Source organism: Mustela putorius, unplaced genomic scaffold (genome assembly GCF_011764305.1).
Source record: "Mustela putorius furo isolate JIRA1106 unplaced genomic scaffold, ASM1176430v1.1 tig00003867_pilon_pilon_pilon, whole genome shotgun sequence".
Taxonomy (NCBI): domain Eukaryota; kingdom Metazoa; phylum Chordata; class Mammalia; order Carnivora; family Mustelidae; genus Mustela; species Mustela putorius.
This window is the reverse complement of record NW_025422019.1, coordinates 16,198,749-16,221,808: the sequence shown is the minus strand read 5'-3', so window position 1 is coordinate 16,221,808 and position 23,060 is coordinate 16,198,749. Positions and strand designations below refer to the sequence as shown.

The 23,060-nt window shown below is 50.2% G+C and overlaps 1 protein-coding gene across 1 annotated transcript in view; it reads left to right on the top strand.

Annotated features, from left to right (window-relative positions):
* TMEM163 (transmembrane protein 163) overlaps window positions 1–22,854 on the top strand; it is a 223,582-nt gene extending 200,728 nt beyond the window's left edge. The window contains exons 6-8 of the mRNA XM_045066554.1: window positions 13,109–13,220; window positions 21,318–21,459; window positions 22,659–22,854. Of these exons, the coding sequence (XP_044922489.1) occupies window positions 13,109–13,220; window positions 21,318–21,459; window positions 22,659–22,719 (315 nt within the window). The 3' untranslated portion in view covers window positions 22,720–22,854. The remainder of the gene's footprint in view (window positions 1–13,108; window positions 13,221–21,317; window positions 21,460–22,658) is intronic.
* The last annotated feature ends 206 nt before the right edge of the window (window positions 22,855–23,060 follow it).

Genomic DNA, 23,060 nt, shown 5'->3' with positions numbered 1-23,060 from the left:
CATGAGTGTGAGAGTCAGGCTTCACAGAAGTTCATTCTTGCCCTCACTGACCTCTTGTTTCCCTCCAGCAGCCCAGGTAAACAGCTGGTGCTCAAGAACACTCCCAGGGGGATGGTTTTTCCCATTCCAAGGTCTTTTCCAGCGTCCTGTTTGATCATTAGAGAACCAGCCAGCCTAGCAAACTGGTTGGCCTCTCCTCTGTCCATCCCCTACACCCTCAGAGTAACTTTATTGAGTTAAGCTTTCAACTCTCTGCACCGACGTTCCCTGAGGGTTAGGGTGATGGTGGCCTTGTGCATAAACACTTCTCTGTCTTCCATAAAATGGCTTGTGAAAGACTTTGCTGATTATGATTTTGACATCCCTCTGCATAGTACGGTAGTTCATATCACAAATTTTTTTTTTAAATTTTTAATCAAAGTATAGCTGACATATAATATTAATTTCAGGTATACAGTATAGTGATTCAGCAATTACCTACATTAGAAAAGCTCGTCAGAGTAAGTGTAGCCACCTTCTGTCACCATACAGTGTTACTACAGTATTACTGACTGTTTTTCATATGCCGAACTTTTCCTTCTTATGACTTCCTTATTTTATAACTGGAAGGTTGGACCTCATAATGCCCTTCACCTATTTTGCCCATTCCTCTCCATTTCCCTTCCCTTTGGCTCCCCCTAATTTGTGTTATGTATCTATGAGTCTGTTTCTTACTATTATTGTTTTGTAAGATGCCACATACAAGTGAAGTCATACAGTATTTGTCTTACTCTGTCTTATTTCACTTAGCACAGTGCCCTCTAGGCTCATCTGTGTTGTGGCAAATGGCCAAATTTCCTTCTCTTTTAATGGGTGTGCATTAGAGTGCAGTAAATACCTCACTATATTCCAGTATTTATACCACTATTTATATAAAGTTCATTATATCCCAGGATATATACTACACCTTCTTCGTCCATTCATCTCGCAGTGGATAGTTGCTTCCATTTCTTGGCTGTTGTAAATAATGCTAAAATAAAACGAGGGGTGAATTAGTATTTTTGTTTTCTTTGGGTAAATACCTGGTAGTTAAATTACTGGATTATGGGGTAGCTCTGTTTTTAGTTTCTTGAGGGCCCTCCATACTGTTTTCCACAGAGGCTGCCCCAGTGTCCTTTCCCACCCACAGGGCAGGACAGTTCCTTTTCCTCCACATCCTCGCCAATGCTTGCTTGCTTCTTTTTGATACTAGCCACTCTGATTGGTGTGGGGTCATAGCATACACCTATTTTATTGCCTCAAGGATAGATACTGAGGTGGATGAGAAACGATCTCTCCTCTGAGTGAGCTCCTAGGAGAAACAATGTAGGAAGCATGCAAGGCCGTGTCACCAGACACCCGTGAACCTGGTCCAGAGCGAGGGGGCGTGGAGTGCAAGTGTCAACTCCTAGAGTATGAACTGTCAGGAAATAGTTACGAGAGGAGGAGACACTTGAGATAAGTCTATAGAAAGGAGTGTTGACTCACTCAGACTGTGCAAATACATCAGTAGGAAATTCATGAGACTTGAAGTCAGACCCTTTGGGCCCATGTTCCCACCCGACCTTTCTAAGCCTTTTATTTAATCTTCATAATGACTGTGCTTTGATCTCCGTCTTTAGCCTCACATTATGATCATGGACATTATGTGTGTTATGTAAATATTAGTAATTGTCACCTAAGGATCCCTGAAATAAATTGCTTTATAAGATAAATTAGTTTTATTGAAATACAGTATACATACAGTAAAATTCACCCGTACCATTTGGTGAGTTTTTTAAAAAAGATTTTAATTTATTGGGGCACCTGCATGGCTCAGTGATTAATCATCCAGCTCTTGATTTAGGCTCAGGTCATGATCCCCGGGTCCTGGGATCGAGCCCCGCATCGGGCTCCCTGCTCAGTGGGGACCCTGCCTCTCCCTCTCCGTCTGCCGGCTGCTCTGCCTACTGTGCTCTGTCTGCCAAATAAATAAATAAAATCTTAAAAAAAGAGATTTTTTTTAAAGATCTTTTTTAAGATCTCTTTTTTTAAGATTTTATTTATTTATTGGAGAGGGAGAGAGAGAACACACGTGGAGCAGAGGGCAGGCAGAGGAGCAGAGGGGGAGGGACAAGCAGATTTAACGCTGAGTGTGGAGCCTGGTGGGGGCTCGATCTCAGAACCCTGAAAGTGTGACCTGAGCTGAAACTAAGAGTCAGACACTTAACTGACTGAGCCACTCAGGCACCTCTTAAAGCATGGAGTCACAGAACTACCAACACCATGAAAATATAGAGTATTCTGTCAATCTAAGAAGTGCCATCATGCACTTTGGAAGTCTCCCTAACCACTGATGTGCTTTCTGTCAGCATAGTTTTCCTTTTCTAGAATGTGGTATAAGTGAACTAATGAATTATTTAATCGCTTGTGTCTGCTTTCTTTGATGTAGCATAATGCTTTTGTGGTGCCGTTCCGCTCTCGCCGAATGTGTTGGTAGTTGATTCTTTTTCACTGCTGAGTAGTCTTCCACTGTACAGATACATCACAGTTTCTCCATTTACCAGTTGTCAGACATTTGTGTTGTTTTCAATTTTTTGACACTATGAAAACAGTAGCTTAGAACACTGGTTTCCAAGTTTCTGTGTGGACAGAAGCTTTTGTTTCTCTTGGTAAACACCAATGAATTCCAGAGTCCTATGGTAAGTCTACATTTATAAGGAATGCCCGATCTGTTTACGAAGTGATATATATACATTCATTCCCACTAGCAGTATATGAGAACTCTTATCACTCTACATCCTTACCGCAGCTTGTCTTACGTCTTTAATTTTAGTGATTCTAGTGTGTACATGGGAGTATCTCATAGTGGTTTTCATTTCCATTTCCATGTTGACTGATGATGTTGGTCATTTTTCGTGGGCTTACTTGCTAGTCGTATGTCTTGTTTGGTGAAACGTTCAGATCTGCTCATTTTTAAAAAACTGCGTCATCTGTTTTCTTACAGAGTTGTAGAAATTCTCAATATATTCTGAATGCAAGTCCTTTATGCATTATTGGGGCACCTGGGTGGGTCAGTTGGTTAAGCGGTTGCCTTTAGGTTAGATTATGATCTTAGGATCCTGGGATAGAGCCCTGCATCGGGTTCCCTGCTTAGTGGGGAGTCTGCTTCTCCCTCTCCCTACCCCCATGCATGCATGTTCTTTCTCTCTGTCTCAAATTAATAACATTAAAAAAATCCATTATCATTTTCTAATTGTCCTTTGCCAATTTTTCTGTCAGATTTTTGGCCTTCTCTTAGAGATTGCTAAGCACTCTTTATACATTAGAGAGGTTAACCCTTTGTGATATTTTTTCCTAGTTTGTATTTGCATATAATGTATCCCCTGCATAAGTTTTAGTTTTTGTGTAATCAAGTATATCAATTGTTCATGGTTGAGATGGTTATAAAAGGCCTACACCAGTACAAGGTCATAAAGAAGCTTGCCAGCATGGACATAATCTCTGTCACTTACCTCTAACATATATTTACCCTTGGTTTCTGAGTGAGTGGCTGAATTTTTTTTTTTTTTAACCTTTGTGCTCTGATCTTTTGTCTGTTAAGTAAAGACTCAGCTCTGAGAAATCATGGGCCAGTGCTGTTAACAGTGAAAACTGAATACCTAACCAGGAAAAGGCTGTCGCTGTTTTTACAGAGTTCATGGTTTAGTAACCTGAGAGGTATTTAGGATGCCAGAGAGAAGGCAGGCTGGTACGTTTTAGAACCGAGAACAAATCCAGGTCCTGCCATTAGCTGAGTGACCCTGGGCAAGTCATTTACCCTCTGTGCATCTGTTTCTCCACTGCAGGTTCCCTCTTGCCTGGGCCAAGAGAATTACCTGAGACATCACTTTCTTGAAACCAGCAGTGCTACGTGCCTGCTGGGCTTGCACTTCCTCATCAGTGGCTTCCTAATCCTTGGGAAGGAATCGTCTCAGAAGCTCCTTTTGTAATTATATTTAGGACTGTCTCAGCCGGGAACACCATAACAAAAGACCATAGGTTTGGTGGCTTAAACAACAGAGATTTATTTCTCATGGTTTCTGGAGACTGGACCTCCAATGTCAAGGTGCCAGCAGGAGCAGTATTTGGTGAGGGATCTCTCCTGGGTTCTAGACAGCTGCCTTCTCACTAGTAGCTCACCTGGCCCTTCCTCAGGGCATGTAGGTAGAAGGAGCGAGAGAATGACTTCCCCTTCTTAGAAAGGCACAAATCCCATCACGGGGGACCCTCCTTACACTTCATCTAACCCTAATTACCTCCCAGAGGCCTCATCTCAAAACACTGCACTGGGGGTATGGGCTCAGCATTTGCGTTTTGGGGGAACAGAAACCATCCGTGGCAGGGACCGCTGGTGTCTGGAGCTGATGACTGCGAACTGTGACAGTATGTGGCGAGAGGGGAGGCAAGTGGGTTTGGGTGGGAAAACTACAGAGGACTTGTAGGATGTTGAAAGCTGGTTGTGGGCAAGGGAGGGGGCAGACCTGTGCTGGCCTCAGTCCTTTGTGGGTTCTCCTGCAGGGTTTACTTCGTTCTGAGGCAGGTCAGTGCAGTGCTAGTGAGCCAGACCTCCTAGATCTGGGTGAAGCTTTGCGACGGCCGCAGCCTCTCTTCTCCCAGACTTCAGGGAGGCAGTCATTCCTCAGAGCTGATCCTGGAAGCAGGGGGTGGTTGGTAGAAATAATCCACGGGCAGGAAAAGCCCGAGTTTTGCATATTGGTTTCTCCACATTTAAATATAACATTTACTCTGTGCCAGTGTTAGCTTGCAATCTCCCAGGTATAATCTGCAACCATCCTCCATGAGTGGAGGGCAGGGAGGAACCAAAGAAGGACAGCCCACTCCAGATTGGTAGGTGGCAGATGTAATACGCACGGGAACTTACAAGGCTTGTCTTGGGCGGCTACAAGATGAGTGATTTCTGCTTGCCAGAGTCTGAAAAGTTTCTGTGGAGGTTATGACTGGGTTCAGTCACATACCTAGTCCAGTCTAGCCTCAGCACCACACTTCTGTCTCAGGGCTTTATCCTTGGAGCACCTTCTAGGAGCAGGGGTCTGAGGCAAGTGGTGCTCCCATTCCAAGGACAGAGGAGGGGGTGGGGAGACTCCAATTGCTCAGGTCCAGTTTGCAGGTCAACTGACAGTCATGTGCTCCTTTTTTTTTTTTTTTTTTAAAGATATATTTATTTTAGAGGGAGCAAGCAGGGGGAAGGGCAGAGACAGAATCTTAAGCAGACTCCACGCTGAGCATAGAGCCCCACGCGGGCTCAGTCCCATGACCCTGAGATCCTGACCTGAGCTGAAACCAAGAGTTGGACGCTTAACCGACTAAGCCACCCAGGCGCCCCAAAGCTTATGTTCTTGATGACCTCCTCCAGCTCTTCAGCCCTTGTGACCGGCTTTCACAGTCTTGTATGCCCCTTGTTCTGCACTTGCCCCTGAGTGGTCAAGCAAGGGCCTTCCTTAGCATGGAGGGGGCTCATTCGGTGGCTCTTGGGCTGCTTGGAGGCGAATGCCACAGCAGCTGTGCATGCATGTGTAAGAGAGAAAACACATCAAGAAGTAATTCCCATAATCAGTGACAACTTTTTTCCAGCAATAGCCCTGTGATCCAAACGATTTATGAAGTCCTCTAGGCAGGGGGTCAGATCACTCAAGGTATCCACTTGGGCCCTCCTGTGATCTAATAAAGATGACACATGAGCAGACTCATTCGATAGGAACACAGAAGCTTCTGTTTGGATAGTGGCGTAGTAATAGTGTCCAAGGCTCTCCCATTTTGGAAGACAACTTTCTCATTATAGACATTTCAGTAAGGACAGGACTTTTGCCATTTAAGGTTTGCTGGGCAGCTATACCCTACCCCCGGCCAACAGAAGGGGCCAAGATGGCAGTCAAATGATTGTACCTGGGGGAAACCAAAAATGCCTGGCTTTGAGGACAGGGAGGTTGGCAACTTTAGAAATTTGACCTGGTTGGGGGGGCCTGGGTGGTGCAGTTGGTTAAACGCTCAACTCTTGATCTCAGGGTTGTGAGATCAAGCCCCACATCGGGCTCTGCACTTGGTGTGGAGTCTGCTTGAGACTCTACCTTTCCCTCTGCCCCTTCTCGTCATGCTCTCACTCTCTAACATAAATAAATATTCAAAAAAAAAAAAAAAAAGAACCTTGATGTCGTACATACCATGTGTTTTGACTGCGGGAGGCAGCCCCGTCAGTCCCGAGGAGATGGATGGACCAGGGGCAGGATGCGGCAGGTCAGAACCCCCATCTTCTCCCCTCTTTCAGTGATGTGCATTTCAGTAGGTCCAGCAGGCATCAGGGCAATGGGGTCCCAGTGGAGATTAATTCCTCCTTATCCAGGGCTTTGAAGGAATTCACCCATCTTTGTAGGACATTTCATTGCAAGTTCCAGTGGAGAAGCCTTTTCCCTGGCGTGATAGGGCTTAGTGTGCCCAGCAGCCTAGCAAGCTGATGCAGAGTGAGAGTCAGGGCGTTGGCTGTTGACTGAAGCTCTGTATGTTTGTGATGCTGGGGGACTTGGCAGGGATCCCTGGTCTGGCATGTGGGGTCACAGACCCTCCTGGCTGATCATTTAAATGTATGAAAGCCTGTGACAGTGCTTCAGTCGACCCTGTCAAGGCGGTGTTTTACTTGTTAATAATTTCATCTGCTTCTTTAATATTCTTTTCATTCTTTTCTACCAGCCCTGCTGCTTCTGGGTTCTAGGGGAGATGGAACCTGCTTTCCATGTCATGTTCCTTTGCTTAGCCTTGCACATCATGACCTTTGAAATGTGACCCCCCATCACTGTTTATTCAACAAGAGTGTCCATACACGGTACTGAGCTTTTTAAAGCTCCTAATGGCGGCAGCTTGGCTTGCGCAGTGACCCGGGAAAGCTTAGGGCAGGTCAGTGTCCACACAAGCCCGGGCCTGTTTAGAACCCTCTCTTGGAGGGAAGGGACCAATATAATCAGTTTGCCACCCTCACTGGTTGGGAGCTCCGTAATTGGTCTCGGACTCCTTTGGCAGTGGCCTTGGGTGTTTAGAACGCACACGACATGCTTAGAGCATTGCCCCCTGCATTCTGGTACCCTTGGCAATGTCATCGGGGTATGGTGGTGGCCAATCTCTATACCAGATCTTTTGTATCTGTTAAAGGATCGGTTACCAGGGCTTGTTCTGAGGTAAGGCATCAGCATTTTTTCTCTTTTTCTAAATTTTTTCCCAGAGCATCATCTTCTTGATGGCTGGGGGTATCCAATGCTTTATTAGTGAGGACTGCCTCAGGCTCTTGCAGGCAGACCCAGATGTCCCTCTGTACATCCTGACCCCACAGAGCCCACGTGTGAATCATCCATCCCTTGGCTTCTCCTTGTCTAAGCCATAGGGTTAATTTCTTTTGGACAGCCCACGGTCAATGCTACCAGTTAGGAGATAGCATTCATGCACAGCTCTCAGCAGCCTAGTAACTGCTGTGGTTCATTCCTTCCCAAGAGGCTCTGTCTGGAGGAATGCTATGCACGGTGTTGGAGCTGTTGCTCTGTAGGTACATCAGGTTTTGTCCCCTTCCCAAGCTGGGACCAAGATTCTATGGGCAGTCTCTTCTTTGTTGTCTCTGCCACAGTCTCTGACTCCTACCTTCTGGAGTCCTAGACACATCTAACTCAAATGCCCAGAGCTTTAATCTGCCTTATTAATATTCTTACCTTCTCAAAGGTGGCTTGCTGCTCTGACCCCCAGTCCCATATGTGCCCTTGCTTTACCAGGTGGCACAAGAGTAAGGGGCATTGTGCCAGGTGGGGAATACAAGTCCTCTAAAAACCCAAATCCCAACCAAGACTTCCATCTCTTTCACAATCCTAAGAGATACATAGGCTTCCTTCTTACTAATCACAGCTTTTGGGACAATGAGCAACTTACCTGACCAAACAGCACCCTAAACATTATTGCAACAGCTTGGCCTTGAGTTTTCTGTAGGCTCACTGCCCATTTTTTTTCCCCCTTGCAGATATTCCAGCAAAGGCAGCCTTCACATGTTAACATTGTATCATTGGTGTCATGGGCCCATTTTACTGATGTGGGGAAGGAAGACACAGGAGCAGGTCCATGACCTATTGTGGGGCTATGCAGGTCGTTTTGGGGATAACTTGAAACTCATTATTGTCCCTTCCACATGAAGGCAAGTTGATCTTAGTTACCAGAAATCTCTACTAATCGAAATCTCTTCGATGAATCTCCTTGACAATGAAGCACTTTTGCAGGGATACTTCTTGCCAAATCATCAGAGCAAACAGTAGCTGTCCATAAATGACAAAAGACTTAAAAATGGCCACGGTTGAAGATTTAAAGTGTTCATTATGGTGTAATTAACAAGAGAATTTGGTTATTTCTGTGCCATACATTTTAAAATTAGGACTAATAGCATTTTACCAAGATTTACATTATGGTGTAATTAATAAGAGAATTTGGTTATTTTTATGACATACATTTCAAAATTATGACTAATAGCATTTTACCACGCTTTTAGGAATTTCAAATAAATCGGCACTAAAGAAAATTTAGCATCATCATTCATAGTCTAATTAATTCAATATCTTCCTTTCATAAGGAAAGAGAACAAATCTTTTGAGATATTCTGGGGACTCTCTGGAAAATTCCCAAGTTGGTTCATAGTTAAGACTTCATTGAAAATTTGATTTGGGGGAAATTTTTCAAAAATACCCAAAGGTTTAAAAACGCTTGATTAAATAGGATCACAGGTCACTGTGAAATAATACTTAGTTTCCCATTTAACTAAAGCGATAATTAAAGACTTCAAAGGCAAGTGCAGAAAGTTACATAGCTGTGAAAAACATACCCCTTTTAATAGAAAGTCAGTTTTGTTAAATAATCAAAGACCTGATAAAGGTAACATGAAGCACAGGAAATTATTTTGACAAAACACAGAATCTTTGTTTTCTGGGAAGATTACCTAAAAAGTAAAGAAAAACCTTTCATAATTTCATCCAAAAGAAGACCAATAGTCCAAGAAAACTTTGTCCTTGTAGCAGATGAAATAAAATTATGTTTTAGTTTTTCATACGTACATGTTTGATATTAAAGCTTATTTTTCCTTAAGCTAAATAAGTAGGGCTCTTTTACAGAATAAAATCCTCCTCTTCAGTCTCCTCACTTTCCCAGAGATCCCACCACTTAGCATCCTAACCAGACATTGTCACAGGTGCCTAGATCTTCAGCCACTATCGCTTGCAACGTCCTAGCTTTGCAGGAGGGCACGCCACGGTCTCCAGCTGATGATCCTGCTCTGCCAGCTTGCTGGCCAGCCCTGAAGCTGGCAGAGCAATGGACGGACCACCATTTGTCCTTCTGTATCCTCAGCTCTTCCTCCAACTCTGTAACCTGAGCTGCAGCCTCTGGTGGGACATCAGTGCCCAGCTGAACAGTGCACAATCGGGGCCAGCCCACTGGGGCACCCTGTGTTTCCCTTATGTGCTGCAGTGCACCGTGGTGTGGGTCCTCATACAGGCACATTAAAGCATCTCCTGTTGTCTCATAATAGTCCGCAAGCATCTAATATATGGGCCCCTCCTCCCTACTTAGAGGTCGGTAGCCAAGTCCTGCGGATGCCTCCTTCCTGGCTGGCTCACCAGTTGTTAGTTCATGAGCTCCTTGGGGCTTCCCAGGTGTGATTGGAAACCGGCCTGCATAGGTGGAGGGCAGGAAGAGATGGAAGAGACGGATGGTAGTTTTATTAGCAAGTGAGCTCATACACGAGGCTTGCCTTGGTTGGCCACAACATGAGATTTCTGCAATCCTGTCCACCTGATCTTGAAAATTTATGTGGAGGTGTTACCTGGGTTCTGTCGCATACCCTGTCCAGAGAGCGCCGACAGCACACCTCTCTCTCAAGGCTTGGTCCTTGGGGCAGCTTCTGGAAGTGGGGAAGGCAATTGGGACTCCCATTCCAAGTCTGCAGTTGCCTGGTCCAGCTTGCTGGTCAACTGGCAGTCAGATCTTCTTGATGACCATCTTCAGCAGCCAGGCACTGCTGTAAGCGCTCTGAAGTATCCTTCTGAAGTGGTATTTCAGGTTCAAGCAGAGAATCGGAACCACTCTAAAAGGCATAGAATAGGGCTTTATTGTTTTCTGCAGGGATGAGACTTTCTAGGCTGGTGGGGGCTGCAGAAGAAGCATCTGTCAGAATATTGTCCCTGAAGGCAGCAGGGCTGTCTGGAAGGAGGGAAAGGGGGGTGTAGAGCGAAGCAGAGAGCAGGGAAAACGGGAACCCCGCAGAGGGACTGGAACCACACTTGACCCTCACTGGTGTGGCCTCAACGGTGCGGGTGATTGGAAGCAGAAACCTTGACAAACTACTGTGGTCCTGAGAACACTCAGTGTACTGAGAACACTCAGAGTTGTTCTTACACTTTTTCACATTGCACCGTGCATACTTTTTCCTAGGTAATCAGTTCCCGACATTTCTTTTATAGGGGTGCTTCTCGTACTTTGGGGCTTGCGTTAGCACTTAGTGTGGCTGTTTGGTGGAATGAGTTAGTGCATGCGTCACGTGTTTGAACCCTTGAACATGAATTGCTACATTGACTGCACATTATTTGCTTGCCAGGGGCTGCGGTATCACACTCCCCGCCACGGTAGAGAGAAATGAGCTGTGAGTGCTCGGGTCTGTTTCCCCAGCAAGCAGTGGAGTCCAGATGTGAGCAAAGGTCCGCTGGTGCATCACTGCCCTTCAGCCAAGCCCCCCTATCCAGCAGTGAGCTCCTTGGGATAGGGAGAGGAGATAGGAGATATCCTAGGGATAGGAGAGGACAGCCAAAGCTATTGTGGCTTGTCTCAAGATACATGGGGTGTGTGTGTGTGCCCCACCCAGCTCCTTGGGACTTAGAAGGGGTGAATGCAGACTCTCTCTACATCTGAGAATTTAGGGATGAGGGCTTTGCCAACAGATTAAATGGAATCAGAAAGGCTTCAGGTGTGAGGGTTGAGCAAAGGCAGAATTCAGCCTCTGAATGTGGGGTCTCAAAGTGCTTGACTGTGTCAGTCTCCCGACCTTTTCTGTTTTCTGAATCCTGTCAGCACCTGGGTCTGTGTTGATGTGTTGCCTTGGAGCCTGTGGGTGCCGACACCCATGATGAGAGTGGGTCCCTGCACAGAGGGAGCTGTGATTTGGAGATCCTTGCCCACCCCCTCTCCTCCCCCTCGTGGACCCTGCTTTGTCACCTCATGCACAGCAGGGACTTGGGATCTACCAAGAGGCTAGGTTTGGCATGGTCCTTACTGATAATTTGAGGAGGTGACAATGATAATAATAAGAGTAATAATAATAATAATAAAATTCAGTGAGATGATTCTTTTAAAGAACTTAAAAGTTCGAAATAATGTTAGATAAAAGAGTTGCAAAGACGTTACAGAGATTTCCCGTATATCTTTCATCCAGACTCCCCTGACGTTAACATCTCACATAGATAACCAGGACATGTTTGCCCAAACTCCGAGATTACTGGGCTATTACCAAAACTCCAGGCTCCATTCCATTTTCCCCTAGCGTTTCCACTTCATATCGTTTTTCTGTTCCAGGATCCGGTCCAGGACAGTACAGGTAGTGATACGTATGAACCGAGTAAATTGTGGCGTGGAATAAAGGGCATAGTTTAGACCTCTGTCTCCATAGTTTCCAATCTGCGACAGGTTCTTGGTTGTTCCTTAACTTTCATGACCTTGACCTGTGTGAACAGTAGTGCTCAGGTATTTTGTAGACTGTCCCTCCATGTGGGTTCATTTGGTGCTTTTTTTCAGGATTGAGCTGAGGTTATGGATTTTGGGGTAGAACACCAAGACCTGTTCTTCTTGTCCTGTCATCTTATATCAGGAAGCACATGATATTGGCAGGACTCATTAATTGTCCTGTTAAACTTGATCACTTGGCTTAGATCCCTTGCCAGGCTTCTCCCCTGCTATTTTCCCCTTACTATATCCTACTTGTTAGATACCCGTCATGAGCCCAGCCCACACTCAGGGAGGAGGGAATTCAGCTGCACCTCATAGAAGAAGGATTAGCAAAGCATCTGGGGACATATGTTAAGGCCAACCACCATTGATCAGTATTCTGGGGGAGATGCTCTGATGCCTTGCAGATATCTTGTTTCTGGGGAGATGATTTTTCGAATGATTTTGTTCAGTTTTGAAGCCAGGAAAACAGGCTGTCTTCCTTCTTCCCAGCTTTCTGGCACTAGCTTAGTGAGTTGGGTAATATAATGCTTCAGGAATCTTACTCTTTTGTATACGTGATGCTTTATCAGACTTCTGCTGGCAGTTGCATTTCAGTACTGGAGAGAATCTGGAGGCTGTGTCTCATGATGCACAGGAGCTCCAGGCTGAGGAACGTGGTGGGCTCTAATGTCATGAGATGGTGATGCTGGCTTTTGCGTGTGTGACTCACTCATTGCTTGCAAAGTTAAGGTCAAAACTTATAGGAAGTGCTATGATAACGTCAATAGCAGACTTTATTTTTAGCTGCCTTTTCTACACCTTAAAGGCTATATTTGAACTTCTAATTGCCTTGTGTGAATTTAAGGAAAAAACATGGTTGTAAGTAGCTTCAGCCCTAATTGGCCCTGTGGCTCTGTGTTGAAGTGTTCTTAGTCCAGTGGCGTACTTTTTTGTTCCCATATTCCCCAGCTGCTTTTTGAATTGTTTGTGAAAAACCACACATAGCATGCACTGTGTTTAGCATTCCAGTTACATTATTGATCAGTGATTGCCAGATATTTTGGCAGAAGAATTTGAAGGGGAATCTCCTACAGGAAGAGGAATACTCAGTTGTCTAAGGGAATATAAATCTGGATTATCTGTTTTTGATCATCTTTTCCAATTCCCAGTGACACAGGTAACTAGCCAACCAATGAGACCGAAGAAGATACTGCCACCTGGTGGCAGCATACTCAATTGATCATTTGTTCAGGGAACAAAGCTGATCCTTAAGGCAAATGGTTTGCAGGTAATCTGTTCTAGCAGGAAGCTAACTGTTGAAATCTGGAACTTTCTCTTCTAGGATGACTTCCTGTTCAGCGTCTCCATTTTAAGTGGGATCCTTTGCAGTATCCTGGCTGTGTTGAAGTTTATGCTGGGGAAGGTTCTGACCAGCAGAGCACTCATAACAGATGGTGAGTAAGGCCAGTGTGCTGATCCTTGGGGTCTGGGCTCACATGGAAAGAAGGTGCTGTTCAGTTGCTTGTCCTGCAGAAGAGCTCAACCATTTGGAATCTGTTCCTCACTCTTCTCCCCTCCACAGGCTGTTTAATGATTCTCAGGGCTCCCATATGATGTCTTGTACCCTGGGAATTTGATAAATTTCATGAATCACCTTCACTCTGACCTCCTAACAGTGGGTCAGTGCTCCCCAACCTGTGCTGTTTGTTAAAAGTTCAGATTCCAGAGCCCGAGCCCCTGAAGAGTCTAATGCTGGGAGCTGAGGTGGGGTCCAGGAAGTCGTCATTACAGCAGTGCCTCTGTCTGCGCGGTGCACGCTGAGGTCGGGTGCTGCCTTCACGGCCGAGCCCAGGGGCCAGGACACAGCGTCACAGTGCTCCTACATGACCTTTTGACCACCAGCCTCTCTAGTCTGGCTCAAATACCACTTTCCGCAGCACCTGCTGGTGGCAAGGCGGGGCTGCCGGGGGCTGTGGAGGCCCTTTGCCCCTATGACACCAAAGCTTCTTAAACAGCAAAAGTCATTTAAGGCAGTGAGGGGATCAGCGACTGGGACTGAGCCATCCTGTTCCCTGACTTTCAACCAGTGGGAGGCCCAGCCTGGCTTCTCAAGCTCCCAGGTGGAGCGTGGGGCAGGAGCAGCTGGGGAAAGGCAGGACCCAGCCGGCATCAGCTGGTGTGTTTGCTGCTGGGACAGCACGACGCCGCAGGAGCACGGGGCCGGGGGGCTGCATGGAGCTCTTCTGTGCCTGGCACCGGAGACCAGCGTCTGATACAAAATCAGAACCAGCTCTGTCAGGTTTCTGTCCCATGGTTGTGCAGGCTCCTGCCTGGTCCCCCGAAGTGCATTTGCCCCTTAGAGAACCCCTCGGAGGTAAATGAACTGCTCTCTCCCAGGGCCCGATCTGACGAGCTGGTGGTTCTGTCCGTGAGAACCCTGCTGGCATGCCTGAAGCCCCAGCCTGTGCATCTTCTGAAGTCTCTGTCAGGGCTGAGACACCAGGGCTTTCTAGGCGTTTTGCATTACGCCGAGCCTAGTGTATGGCCCCCCCAGTCCCTGGCCCGAAAGGGTACCCTTTCCTCTTTGGGGGCAGACCCAGAATCTGAGGAGGAGTCTTTATTCCCCGTGATCTCTGTGGCCTGGTGTTTTCTAACCCGGCAAGGAAAATTCCTCCTTTGGACCTGACATCCTCCTTCCCTTGAGGAGGAACAGCCCAGGGCGTGTGCTTGGCTCAGCGCTGCAGGCCGGCGGGCACTAGCCAGGGCTCTGCATGTGGTTGCGTGGAGGCACGCCGCTCTGCCAGGGCCCCGGAGCCCTGAGGCTCCTCCAGCGGCAGTTCTGTGCCTCCCTCTCTGCATCTCTTTACCTGGAACCTGAGGGTCGGGGCAGGCAGGCCTGAGGGAGGCAGTGCTCTGGGCTCCCCGCAGTCAGTACTCACCAGGGGCTCTTCTTTCTGTCTTGGTTGAGACACAAGCCCGCTGGCCTGCAGAGCAGCAGCATTTTTTCTGTTCACCCGAGTGCAGCGGAGACACACAATGTGCCCCCTGCACCAGAAGTCTGGGTGTGGACCCAGCAGTCAGCCCTGCCCCTCCAAGCACCGTTGCAGGGCTCGGCCTGACAGCAGTCTGCCTTCCTGTTAGATATTCGAGGTGGTTTCTGTTGAGGCTTCTGTGTCCTTCTCACTTCCTGCCACTTTATATGGTTTATGCAGAAGGCCACCGTGATTAGTATTTTTTTAAATGAATAACTTTTTAAAAACAATTTTATTTATTTACTTGTCAGAGAGAGTGAGTGAGCACTCAAGCAGGGGGAGTGGCAGGCAGAGGGAGAAGCAGGCTTCCCGCTGAGCAGGGAGCCCAGTGTGGGACTCAGTCCTGGGACTCAATCCCAGGACCCTGGGATCATGACCTGAGATGAAGGCAGATGCTTAACTGACTGAGTCACCCAGGCGCCCCTAATGGATAACTTGATAATCTTCACACACAAAGCCAGCTACACACACACAGTGTTTCCATCACAGTCTTGAAGCAGGCAGGGGTCGTGACGAAGAGAAGTAGATGGTTTGAAAGGAAACTCTTCCATCCAGAGGCAGAAAGCAGGGGGAGCCTTCCTGGGGGTCGTGGTGGGACAGAATCTGGGGTATTGGGAGAGAGCATGTTGGGTGAGGGGGCACGGACATGGAGTCCACAGTAGGATTCTGGATGTTTTGTTCAATATTTAACACATGGTGACATGATTGATGTTTTTTCTTTCTTTCTTTTTTTTTTTTTTTTAAAGATTTTGTTTATTTATTTTACAGACAGAGATCACAAGTAGGCAGAGAGGCAGGCAGAGAGAGAGGGGAAAGCAGGCTCCCCACTGAGCAGAGAGCCCGATGCGGGACTCTATCCCAGGACCCTGAGATCATGACCTGAGCCGAAGGCAGCCAGGCGCCCTTGATTGATGTTTTCTAAAGAACCCTCTAGCCGTCAAGGTGGGGCAGAGCAGAGGGAAGGAGACCTGACGTGGGAGAAGTCTGGGGAGCCACGGGGTGGCAGGGGCCGGGACGGAATGGGGGCAGAGAGGTGGAGAATGGGGGTGGATTTGAGGAAGGTGAGGCAGTATCTGTAAACCAGGGCTCAGGGCTGAATGGTCATCAGGGGCCGAAGAGAGAGAGACACAGAAGGATAGGGAGCGCTATAGCAAAGAGCCAAGACAGCCGGCCACCCCATCCCCAAGCCTGTTACCCATAAGGGGCCCCTGGCGGGTCGGTGAGCTCTGCGGTCCCCTGCTTGGCGGGAGTGCCAGCAGACAATGTGGCGGTCATTACGGCCTCCTGCGAATTGTGTTGTCTGGGCTCCCAGTTGTACTCCTGCATTGACGAGATGTAGGGAGCTGTGGGTAACTATCTCCTCTCTTTCCCTCTCTTTGGGAGGTGGGAGCGGGATGGGCTTCGGGAGCCATGCCTATCTTTAATGTCCAGGGTCTCCTGCAGGGCTGGCTCTGGAGGGCATCCCTGGTGGCTGCCGGCCTGGGAATGCCTCTCTCCTGGTCTGGCCCTGGGGCTGGGGGCAAGCCAAAGGCTTCTCTCAAGGAGGAGGGAACTTCTCTCAAGTTCAGCTCACGGCTTCCTGTGCGGGGAGGGGGAGGGCAGGCCTTATCGTTCACCGGGGTTGATGGCCCTTCCTGCGGAGATGCAGTGTGTGAACGGGGTCAGGTTGACTCCACCAGATCCTTTGTCACTGGGTTGTGTCCTGACAACGGGGAAGCAGACCTTCAGGGAGAGTGGGACAGCAGGTGTGGGCACATTCCAGACACTTCCACTCTGTCAGGCACATCTTTTTTTTTTTTTTTTTTAAGATTTTATTTATTTATTTGACAGAAGGAGAGAGATCACAAGTAGGCAGAGAGGCAGGCAGAGAGAGAGGAGGAAGCAGGCTCCCCGCCGAGCAGAGAGCCCGATGTGGGGCTCGATCCCAGGACCCCGGGATCATGACCTGAGCTGAAGGCAGAGGCTTAACCCACTGAGCCACCCAGGCGCCCCTGTCAGGCACATCTTGTCTAACTTGGCTTTGCTGCTTTGAATATTCATGAGGCCGAGGTTGGTTTTGTGTTATTGAGGTAGAATGGTTTTGCACAGCAAGCGAAGAGTACCAGTGGGGCAGAGGGGGACTGTGGAGAGGTCCTGGGGGAAGTTCCGAGCCAGGAGCCAGCAGCTGGGCTCTGGAGCTGCCTGCGGCCACAGATGGAAATCTGTCCGAGCAGAGGGGCCTGGGTCCATGGTCCTCATTCCCCAACTTCTGAAATGCCACGAGGCTGGGATGGTTTTTCAGCACATGAAGAACTTCAGTCAGAACTTTCTGCATAAAATGAATGTGCCCAATTCTACAGATCCTTCCTTCCCTAGTCATTGAGGCCAGACCGGGAGAGCCTCTGACGTGATAGTTGTGTTCTGCCATCAACATCTGCTCTTGACGACAGCTCCGGTTTTCACCAAGGGGACAGGGACAAGCTGTGAGGCTGGGTGGAGAGGGTGGTGACGGCATCTAGAAGTGACTGACCCACAGGGCTTTGTGTGTCAGAGTTGAAGATGGGAGGTCTGGGGGCCAGGGCTGGGAACTCGGAGTTCCTGTGGGACGCTGGCTGGGAAGCCTGTCCCTTTTGAAGGATGTGGAGAGGTAGGGCTGACTGTGTCCAGCTCTGTGGCCAGTGGAGGTGAGTGGAGCCGAGTTAGTGGAAGTTCGTTCTGTGAGCTGTGTGCAGAGGGTGGGCCCTGCGGAGCGGAGTGACTTGCTGGACTGAGGGGACATCTAGTGGCCAGTGAGAGGACCCTCATTTGCTCTGCATCTTCTCAGCTTCTCGGAAGGCTCCGCTTGCCCCCGATAAAGATGGAGCTGGGAGCAAATGATTGCCCGCTGCCCCGGGGCAGTGTCCAGCTGCCTTGTCTTCCCCTTGGTTCTAGTCCCACAGAGCTAAAATTCCCCCATGCCGAGAATGCCCAAGATGTAAACTCCAGCCCAGGTAGCCTGGGACAGAATAACGGATCTGCCGGTGCTGTTGGTGGCCTTCTGAGAAAAGCTGTGAACGGCAGAGCCTTTTTCTTTTCTTTTTAAGAGGATTGTCCTGATTCCAGGTATTACAAAGGATAGGAAGGACTCAAGGGACTGCCAGAGGCGAGAGGGCAATGCCAGCTTCTCATAATGGGAGGGGAGAGAGGATCCCGATGGATCAGAAGACATGCAGGAGATACGGCCCCGCTTCCCAGGACCCGCCGTTCCCCTCCTGGGGGAGGTGTGGAGGCAGAGCCAAGGACGGGGCTACAGGGGACGAAACCATGGGTCATCAGCGAGGGAGAAAGGGCCAGCGTGTTCCGTGTACCAGGGAGGGGGATGGACTCAGCCTGGCTGCAGGGGGCCGTGATGCTTTTGAAACCTAGTCTTTAGAAGCGTCTGCTCCAGAGCTGCCTGGAGAGTGGAGATTGAAAACGTGCTGAGCCCGTTTCTTCATCGTCCAGAGCTAGGTGAGCATGGGGAAGCCATAGACACGAACCACGCAGGGGCCACTTGGACGAAGGGAAGCCAGAAGGCAATATGTCTGTCCCTCACCTCCACCGTTGGAGGTAGAAGACGTGGAGGTTGGGACCTGGGAATTGGAGCTGGTGGGACACATCTCTGGTGAAGCAGAGGTCACCATTCAGCCCCTGCTCTCCTGCTGTCTCCGGGGCACCTGGGAGAAGCTCCTAGACTGGCCAGCTGTCAGAGGAGAGGGAGAGGAGAGCCGGTGAGGGGTGGAGGTGCAGGTGCACACTGTAGGTGGCAGGCAGGGCTGGCCCGGCTGCACACGGGAGTGCTGGGACAGGCCGTGGCCCAAAGAGCCCTCGCCAGCTCCCTGCAAGTCCTGGCTTCCCTCTCACTGCAGTCCCCAGGCAGTCCTCTGCATGGGAGGAAGGTGGAGGTGCCTGCCTTTCCCAGTCTCCTCCACTATTATTCCGGTGAAATTGGCTTGGAAACCTTCTCCAGGGAGGAACCGTGACCAGCCCTGAGAAGGGAGTGTGGAGGCTGACTCTCTGGGGAGCCTCAGGCTCCACCTGCCATGAAGGAGTGTACGCTCTGCCTCCGCTCTGCACCTCCCTCTCAGGGGCAGTCTCTCCAGGGCCCTAGCCACAGACCCTGCCTGGGCTGGGAGGTCCCTGGAGCCCAGGCAGGGATGGCTTCCTCTCTCTTGGGTCCGCTCAGCCCAGATGCTGCTCAGTGGGAGCCCTCTTGGCACAGGTGAAGCCATGCCCCCATCTATTCATTCATTCATTCATTAATGTGGCAATCAGCTGAGCCCCTGAGAAGTGCCAGCCTGTTCTGGGACTCAGAATACATTGAGACCCAGTCCTTGTCCTTCAGCTTATGCTTCCAGAGGGGAAGAAAAAGATGTTTGTAAAAAGAAAAAGTAAAAATAACTTGCTAGGAAGTAAAGCGCTCTGGGGGAGTAGCAGGGGCAAGAATGAGAAGGTCGGGTGTGGGCGGGGGAGGGGAGGAATCACTGTAGGGCTGTGTGGGTTCAGCCCAGGCAGGAGGCAGTGTGGGAGAGCCCAGGAAGAGAGGTGCGGGATGACGGAGGGAGGGTGAGTCTGGAGGCCGCGGCGGGGGCCAGGGTTGGCGGCTGCGGGTGCCGTGTGGTTGGAGCACAGCAGACAGGAAGGTCAGTGTGTGATGCGGGAGAGGTAGCTAGCTTGCGCCAGCCTTGAGGAGTTTGGATGGGATTCAGAATTGGGCAGTTTTTCTACTGGAGGCCTTTAGCTGCTTTCTATGGGAGGCGGGGGGGGGGGGCAGGGGAGAAGCAGGGAAGGTGCTGAGAGGCTGTTGCAGGGGTCTGGTCAAGGGGCAGGTGGCCTGGGGTCAGGTGGTGGTGAGAGGTAGGCAGAGTTGGGGAGGCAACAGCTGGAAGAATCACTCAACAGATGAGGTAGATCTGGGACTGGTGACATTTTGGGTGTGAGAGGTGTGAAGGATGGGCTCTTCGATTTTTGGCCGCTGCAGGTGGATGGTGGCACCATTTGCAGAGAAGGTAGGGAGAGGGTGAGGTGTTTCGGGGCAGAAATTGAGATTTCGGCTTTGAAGATGTTCAGTCTGAGATGCTTGGGAGTGGTCTGCCGCTCAGCAGAAAGACCCGGCCCAAGAGCCAGTTGAGAGACCCCGGTGTGGGGAGGGCAGGCACTCAGCCAGGGGGAGGCTGTAGGCAGGGGTGGTGGAGGAAGAGTTCCCACCACTGCACAGGGGAACCCCCCGGGGAGAGAAGGACCCAGCAGCAGAGACCAGGAAGGGATGGCTGGAGTCAAGAGAGGGCAGCCAGCCATACAAAGAGGAGCATAGGTTATGAACCGGGGCAGGTGACAGCTAGGTCATCGATGACCTCAGGGCTGTGGTGCTGGAGTGGGAGGGGTGCAGTGGGAGTACGCTGAGGTCCAGGAAGGAGGCCTGGGCCTGCGGGGGAGGAGGAGGTTTCTCTTGGGGTTGGGGGGCAGAATGCAGCTGTGTGTAGGGACAGCAGCTGCAGACGGGGGTGGGCAGCATGGATGGTGGTTTGTGGCGGGGCAGGGGTGGGGGAAGGTGAGGTGGGATTGTCTGTACCTACATCCTCCACGTGGGTCCAGGTCGTAGCATCCCCTGAGAGCTGGAGTGCGGAGGGGACAGACTGAAGGAAGAGAGGAGGGTCCCAGACAGAGGCCAGCCATCCAGCTGGTTCCCCTTATTGGAGTGGCCTACCAGAGGCCACCCCCTGGGTGCTGAGAAAGAGGTCGGACCCAGGTTTCGCTCTGCTGGGTCCTACCCTCCCCTGCTCTTCATCTCAAACCTCTCTCCTTGGCGTCCAGCCCCCCATGTGTGAGTGGGGCAGGTGGAGCGGCCCCAGAACCGCGGTGGGGGGGTGCGTGGACCCAGAACTTCTCTCCAGGCTGTGGTTGTGCTGGGGGGCAGCGAGGCCTTCTGCGGCTCATACCTACTGTGGGCCCCCAGCAGCCATTCTGAGCTGTTCTTTCCTATGTGGCTTTTGAAAACTCAGAGGTCAAATGAAGTGGGGACCAAAGGTGGTGCCCTAAATGGGAGAGGTTGGTCAGTATCTGTTTGCCCCAGTTCTGTTTGATTGCCTTTTCTGCCACCCAGCTGCAAATTCTAGACTCCACACTTCCTCTCCTGGACACTGGAAATGCTCCGCTGACGGGAGGCCCTGGAGGGAAGGGATGTGGGTGCGAGGAGAGTCCCAGCCTTGCCCTCAACCTGGGCCCCCTCCGGTCATGGTGTTTCACCTCTCTGCTGAACCTCGCGCTCTCACTGGCCAAGTGGGATCATGGTCGGACTTCACAGGGTTGAGAGGTCCGGGCTCAGTCCTCGGGCCTGCAGACATTGAGTCGCTGAGGATCTGAACATCTCCTGGGTGCAGACACTCTCCCAGACCGTGCGGGCTCAGCAGAGATGCGAGCCCGGCATGCGGAGGGACTCCTGGCATGGGGGGGAGGTGTCTCACAGGTGACTAAGAAAGTTCTCCTGGCCCTGCCCTCAGCCTCTCCTTGCTGTTTCTCCAGGGTTTAACTCCCTCGTGGGCGGTGTGATGGGCTTCTCCATCCTTCTGAGCGCGGAGGTGTTCAAGCATAACGCGGCGGTCTGGTATCTGGACGGCAGCATCGGTGTGCTGATCGGCCTCACCATCTTTGCCTACGGGGTCAAGTAAGTGCTCCTTTTGTCTCCGCTTCCCCAGGAGCCACGAGTGGCTGAGTTGGCACTCTTGACTCTCATGCCTTGTCCCTATGACCCCTCTGAGCCCAGGTGAGTTCAGGCGACTAGCAATGCCCCCAGCAGGGGCCCGGCATTTTCTCTCTCACGAGGGTCGTAGTGATGCACGGGCAGGGCACGTTTGTGGGGTGTCCTCATAGGTCAAGTGCCTCCTGCCCTATGGGGTGCTCCAGGGGGCGGGGCGCTCCAGGGGGCAGGGCCCAGCAGCACCACTCTGCCAGACCCCACTTAGAGCATTTTTTCCGAAAGGGACGTGTCACTGCAGAAGGGCCACACTCGGGGGTAAATCCAGCCTGAGTCCTGTCACTGAGGATGCGCTGTGCAGGCATCACTGTGTTCCAGCATCCAAGCTGGAGTCGGCCTTTGGGAGAACCGTTTGTGAAAGGCACTGGGTTTTTAATTGTTAAGGCGCTTCCTGCCTCCCATGAGGACAGCTGTAATAAGGAAGATGGACCATCAGGGTCGGCCAGGATGGAGCTGGTGGGAACGGATCATGGAAAGGCTGCTTTGGAGACAGCAGAGTCGTCCCACACACCCTGTTCAATGCTGGAGTTCCTGTTTGACCCAGCAGGTGTCATTCGTTGGTGTCTACTCCAGGGAAAGGAAAACATGCGTCCCATAATGACTTCTGCATGCATGATCACAGCAACGTTACTGATGGTAGCCAAAAAGTAGGCACAACCCAGAAGTCTGTTAAATGGATGAATGGATCCTGTAGTAGAGCTGTATCACAGCGTAGTCCTCAGCCCTGAGAAGAGTGAAGCATTGCTTCAGGCCACAGCGTGGATGAACCTTGAAAGCACGGAACCAGATGCAAGCAGCCGGTCAGAAAAGGCCATGGGTTAGGTGGTTCCATGGAGAGGACATACCTAGGAGAGGCCAGAGCAGGGAGACTAGAAGTAGATCATCAGGTTGCAGGGGAATGACTGCAGGTGGGCATGGGGTTTCTTCTTTGGGTGACAGAAGGGTTCTGGAATTAGATGGTGGTTATAACCTTTGGACATACTAAAATGAACTGAACTGTTTACTTGAAAAGGTTGAATTTTATGGTATAGAAATGAGAATTTCTAAAAAGCCTTCTGCTTCCTTCCCCAAGCCCACAAGGGGGTGACCTTGGTGTTTCCTTTCTGCAGACTCCTCATCGACATGGTGCCCAGGGTGAGGCAGACCCGCCACTATGAGATGTTCGAGTGATGGTGGCCAGCGGGGCCCGGGCCGGCTGCTCTGCGTCCGCACCAAGACCGTCAGGACAACGAGGCTTCTACACAGGCAGATGGTGCCAATATTTCATTGAACATCCAGTTTCTTTCTTGGCAAGTTTGTATTCATGGGAACAAGATCTGCCCAGCCGGTCAGTCGGCACCGCTCCCCCTTGCTACACTGCCCCCATCAACTGTGTTAGGACAATGCGCACAGGAGGGGGGACAGGCTCCACCCCCTCCTCCAGCGAGAACTGACCTTTTTCTATTCTCTGCAGTAAAAAAGGTTCTTGTGGGTAAGGTAAGATCTTTACTTGGCAGAAAGTTCCTCTGCGG